The sequence below is a fragment of the Gekko japonicus genome, unplaced genomic scaffold, assembly GCF_001447785.1.
Source record: "Gekko japonicus isolate JY-2015 unplaced genomic scaffold, Gekko_japonicus_V1.1 scaffold248, whole genome shotgun sequence".
NCBI lineage: Eukaryota > Metazoa > Chordata > Lepidosauria > Squamata > Gekkonidae > Gekko > Gekko japonicus.
Window position 1 is genome coordinate 1,133,023 of NW_015169782.1, and position 6,028 is coordinate 1,139,050.

The 6,028-nt window shown below is 49.3% G+C and overlaps 1 protein-coding gene across 1 annotated transcript in view; it reads right to left on the reverse strand.

The window, feature by feature from the left end:
• Positions 1–991, reverse strand: part of STIP1 (stress induced phosphoprotein 1) — a 31,143-nt gene extending 30,152 nt beyond the window's left edge. Inside the window, exon 1 of the mRNA XM_015416810.1 lies at positions 871–991. Within this exon, the coding sequence (XP_015272296.1) occupies positions 871–879 (9 nt within the window). The 5' untranslated portion in view covers positions 880–991. The remainder of the gene's footprint in view (positions 1–870) is intronic.
• Between the last annotated feature and the right edge of the window lie 5,037 nt (positions 992–6,028).

Here is a 6,028-nt window from a genome sequence, read left to right on the forward strand (position 1 = left end):
CTCTTTCCATGTCTGCTGTTTTATTCCACACTACCCCTGAAGGGCCACCCACCAACACTTCCGCAATCCCACAGTCCTGCCCACTCTAACCAAAAAATCTTTCCCACAGTCTCTTGCACAGGTTCGGCCCCTCCTTCCCTACCTTCTCAAATTATATTGGGTTTTTTTCTAGCACCCATTGCCCCATAGCTAACACACCTTGTGATCTCCTCACCCTCCTGTAAAAGAACTCCACACTCACACCACTTTTCCCCTCAATGATCCCACAGGACTAGTGGTGTTAGTTCAATGCCAATACACAGGAGTCCTATGGCACCTTAAAAGAGTTGATTTCCCCCCTCAAGATGCCATAGATTTACCTGTGCACTCCTTCCTCAAGACCATCAACCCACCTTAACACTCCCTGTCTTTACAAAACACATCATTCCATACAGACATTACAAGCCTCCCACACTTCATACCCTCAAGAACCCCCATGCAGACACCCCCTGGGACTAGCCTTCCCAGAATCCTTCGCACAGAAACCTCTTCTTCGAGACCCTCTCCCTTCTTGACTATTTTCCCATAATCCCTTGCTCCGTTACACTATAGTCTAAAGATCCCCCTCCCATTCAAGGACCCCCCCCCCCAGACTCACTTTCCCATAACTCTCTGTGCACAGATAGCCCCTCGGGGGCCCCTCCCCTCTCGATCACCCCATTTCGCAAGGTCCCTTACTTTCCCCTGCGTGGCCTTCCCCCCTCAGGTCCATGATCCCCGATAAGGAAAGGGACCCTCGTTCCCCTCAGAAATTATACCCTGAAGACACCCCCCCTTCCCATGAGCCTTTGCAAAGGACGCGGGCCCTGCTTTTCTTTTCCGCTCCCCCACCTTCTCCATGGCGCCGGCCGGGTCTCCGCGCCACCACTACCGCCGCCTCTACTTAAGCCTTCCTATCCTCCCCCCCACCCTTCCTGCACCCGCCTTTCCTTTTCCACCCCGCCTTCTGGAACCTGCTAGAACCCTCTGGCCCCGCCCCCGAACCCCGATTGGCTCCCGCCTCTCCCTTCGGGGCACGCCCCTTCCCCCTGCCACGGCGAGGCGTTCATAGGGCATGCTTTCTAGCACTCTCTGCGGCCACGCCCTTTCTTTGCCTTCATTGGTGAGAATTCTCGGCCCCCCACGGCTCAACAGCGTCCCGCCTACGCCTCGCGGTAATAGGGTGCCCGTCACTCTCGGGATAGGTCAAAGTTGTTGACTGTCGTCTGCCTGTGTTAAAAGGGGAGGGGGCGATTAGGAGAGGCGTTGTGGATTCTTATTGGCCCCGATGTGAAAAAGTGGGCTGTTCCTAAAAAAGCGCCCGCCTTTAAATTTCATTGAGCAAAGCCAGCTTCAGGTCCCATTGGCCGAGACTGGATAAAATGTCATCGGCCGCTAAGCTTATTGGCTGTATGTTCCCTCGTACCGGTTCACTCAAAATCTTTCCCATTGGTTTTTCAGATTTCTGCTTTGGACGTAAAGGGTGACGTCAACGCCATGCCTTTTAAAAAGAGATAACCGGAAAATGCAGGGGTTTTTTTTCCCCTCGCGCTGATTTTTGCAAGGTGTGATGTATGCAGGGCCGGCTCGCTCACTAGGCATTCGCCTGGAGCGCGCCGGCCCTTAGGGGCGCCAAACTGCACCCGGCACCCCCCACCAAAAGCCCCCCTGCCTCCCAGGAGCTGGAAGAGCAGCAGCCCCCGACGCCGCCCTTTAAAGCCACAGGGCACCCAGCGCACCGCTTGCACTTCGCGCGCGCACAGTTCCCCGCCTTCCCCCAGCCCGGCCAGTTGCCCCGTCCTCCCCGTGGCCTTTCCTTCCTCCGCTCACCCCCACCGCGCTTTGGAGGGCCCCCGGGAAAGGTGCTGCTGCAGCGGCCTCCCCCCCCCCCCCACACTCTTGCGGGTCTCTCCGGTGGGGCTCCTGGATGCCAGTCTTCGGCATTTATTTTTTTTGCAGTCTGGGGAGGGTGGAGTCTGGAGATCCCTGTCCTTTTCTCCTCCCACCCCTGGAGATAGAATTGTAAAATGCCTTCACAGTAAGGTTGCCAACTCCCGGCTGAGAAATTCCTGGAGATTTGGGGGGTGGAGTTTAGGGATACCTCAGTGGGATATAATTCCATAGGATCCACTCTTCAAAGCAGCCACTTTCTCTCGAGGAACTGTTCTCTGTGGTCAGGAGATCAGCTGCAATTTTAGGAGATCTCGGAGGGGGGACGGAACGAGATTTGATTCCCCCCCCTTTCTTATGGCCTCAAAACCTGACTTTAGCAGTGAAGCGCTCAGGGTGGCTGTCGGCTGCTTCAAGTTTGCCTCCTCTCTGGCTAATTTCGACCTGGGAAGCCCCCTCATTGGTCAGACACCCCTCCTCCCGAGGAGACCCGCCGCAGCAGGACATTGCTGCTCAGAACCCAGAGCATGGTCACTCCCCCCTCCGGCTTAGTAGCTGAGGGCACCCTGAGCTGAGCATTGCCTAGGTCCCCCCCCCCAAAAAAAATGTAGTTCTGAGATCAGGCAACTGCCATGCCGGGGCTGGCAATGTGGCCCTTCCAAGGTGAACTTCAGCTAAGGGGGAAAATAAGAACACCCCAAATCAACCAGCCCTAGCTACAGTAAGCCTGCGAAGATCCTTCCTTCCTTCCTTCCCTCCCGATCAGTGTTCCCTTTAAGCTGAGTTGGTGTAAGATAGCTCACAGTTTTTTAGCCTCCGGCTCACACATTCTTGTCTTAGGTCAGGAAGGATGGCTCCGGAGCAAACTAATTTATGCAGCAACCAAATCACTGGCTCACAACTTTCATGCCAGTAGCTCACAAAGTAGAATTTTTGTTCACAAGACTCCACAGCTTAGAGAGAGCATTGGAGACCTCTAAGGAATACCTGGATAGCCTATGCTAGCCTGATCTCAGAAGCTAAGCAGGGTCAGCCCTAGCTATCATTTAGAGAGGAGACCTCTCAGGAATACCAGGGGCGGGATGCAGAGGCAGACAATGGCAAACCACCTCTGACCGTCTCTTGCCTTGAAAACCCTATGAGGTCCCCATAAGTCAGCTGTGACTAGGTGGCTTTCCACCACCAATAGTGCTGCACTGTAACAGTGTGGTTCAGAGTGAGGCCTGGAGTGGGCAGTTGGGGACTCTGGGCCATACTGCTATGTATAGCTCTTATTGTCCATCGCTGTACTTTTACTATATACATCGCTGTACTACTACTTCTACTATGTACATCGCTGTACTTCTACTATGCTTCTACTATGTGATTTTAACATGTGAATACTTATGTTGTGCTTCACTTCTGGTGGGTTTTCCAGATCTCTCCGAGTCAAATGTCTATTGCATTATCTTTTGGATGTCCCACTCTGTTGATCGTGCTGATTTATTCTATGTAATCCACCTTGAGTCCCAGGGAGAAAGGCAGGCCATATATCGTCTCAATAAAAGGTTAAAAAAAAAAAGCAGGGTGGGTGGGAATGAAGCAGGAAATTTGTAGGTGGAGCGATTCGTGAAAGTTGTGATCAGTGCTTCCTCTAAGCTGTGGAGTCCTGTGAGCAAAAATTCCACTTTGTGAGTTACTGGTATTAAAGTTGTGAGCAAGGAATTTGGCTACTGTTATGTACGCGGACCGCCACCAGGGGTCTGTGGCTCAAGCAGGAGCTTGGTCCCCAAACACAAAGGGGACCTAGGATTCTAGTCCACCTCGAGTCCACCAATAGCACCCTTGGCGGGAAATTCAAACCCTCCAATGGGAACATAGGTGTGCCGGGTGGAGTGTATATAGTTGGCCTTGCAGAGCCATTTAGCTTGTCTTGTTGTGAAGTACAATAAACGCCTCTGAATGCATGTCGTAGTCTGAGTCCTCCATGCGGCGAATCCAGTACTTTATAGCTACTGCATAAATTAGTTTGCTCTGGAGCCATCCTTCCTAGCTAAGACATAAATGTGGGAGCCGGAGGCTAACAAATTGGGAGCTAGCTCACACTAACTCAACTTAGAGGAAACACTGGTTGTGATGGCCTTTGTGATCAGAAAGCCAACGTGGTGCAGTGGTTAAAGGTTGGGTTAGGATCTGGAAGTCCCCATGTTCAAATCCCCACAGTACCGTGGAAGCTTGCTGGGAGATCTTGCTGGGAGATCGCATGCTCTCAGCCTAGCCTAGCTCACAGTGTTTGTTGTGAGGATAAAATGGAGCAGAGGGGAACAATGTAAGTCCCTTAGAGTCCCCCTTGGGGAGAAAGGTGGGATAGAAATACAGTAAGTAAATAAATAAATAGGGGTAAAATTTAATACTGGGCTTGTAATGATGGTTTACAAAGTTTACAAAGTTGGTTTGTGAAATAACGTGTTTTTTTTTAATGGCTCATCAGTATCATTTGTGTATCTTGGAAAGGGGCCTGGAAGGACTACAAAAACACCAATTAAAAATGCACACCCTTTGTTCTGGCTATGCTGATTCTCTGGGCTGTAGAGGGAATGCTAGGAGATTAGTTTTCCCAGCTATAAATAGAAGCTTGCCTCCTTGACTTGGCTTGGTGGTGCCTTGGCAACTTACCTAAATTTAGCCCAGTCGGTCACACCAACAAAGAGAGAGCAGTTCTCTCATAATGTGGAAAAAAGTGTACCCCCCCTCTTTCTGGAACTATCTAGCAGATCAACCTGCAAAACCAGGCCATACACCTCCTGAACTAATTCAGAACTGGGCACTCCCTTTCCACAGCTTTAGACCTGCCCCGGCCTGGTTTCCTTTTATTTATTACTACCCCTCTTCTCTGATTTTTGTTTCCTTTTGTTGTCCGTGGGATTGTGACCCTTCTAAATGCACCCCTGAATCCCACGGATGGTGGTGGGGAGATGGTTTTTTGTTGAAAAATGTCCAGCAAAAAAAGGTTACCCCCCCTCAAGGGTTACCACCCTTAAAACTGTGGCCTTTCCAAATTCCTTCCCCCCTTTTAAAGTTAGGGCTTTTCAGATGCTGAAGGTGTAGCTTGTCCTCAAGCAATTGGCATGAGGAAAGAGGGATTTCAAGGGAGCAGTGTGCCATGAGCTGCTAGCTACACCTGCAGGTGTGGTGGCCCAGGCTCAGGTGGATGCTGGAGCACTCGGAATTTCATCAGCTGCTTATTCATAAGGAGGCTGAAGTTGGTTCCCAGTTCCTTATTTGCATTTCCAAATTCCTTATTTTGACTTACTCATGAATCCAACCACAAATATTGAGGATAACTTAAAAGCTCTGAACCTCCAAAACTTTCAGTACCTTATTAGAATCTTCTTTGGAAAAGAAAAATAATCTGCCAGCTGAAGTGGTTGTCAAATTTACCAAACAACGTGTAAGAGATCAGATCCTCAAAGCGACCTCAGCAACACCCTTGAAAATTGGAGAGCAAACTATAAGGATTTTAAAAGATGTGCCATTTGAAATTCGACAGAAGAGGAAGGCATATAAAGGACTGACCACATTCTTGCAAAACCGTCAAATTAATTACAGGTGGTTGTTTCCAGAAGGACTGGTCTTTAAGTTTAAAGACAAAAGAGAGAAGATTGACTCCATTTTCAAAGCACAAGAGTTTTTGAAGAGGCACGCCAGTTCAGAGGAAGAAGCAGAGCTCGCCAAGTGGAAAATTTTCAGTAGCGACGAGGACAGCAACCTGGAAGGAGGTGACGAAGAACCTGAGGAGAAAGGAGCAGTGGGGGGTGTCTCCTATAACCTAAGAGAGAAGAAAGGAAGGCGCCCCAACATCTGATGAATTTTTGACTGTGCTGCAAGGACATATTAGTACTAACCTAAAAGGACTTTACTAATCCAACTAACTTTTATCTTTGACAGGTAAAGAAGCAAGAAGATCGACAACTCAGTGGAGAAATGGACTGTATTAATACGGTTAAAAGATTAACATACTAATATACTCATCACTCGACCTTTTCTTAATCCCTCTATATACCCTTCCCCTTTTCTGTAAATTTAAAGCAATAAAATTCTCTCCTTTTTAGGAGAGTTCAATTAAAAAAAGAAAAAAAAG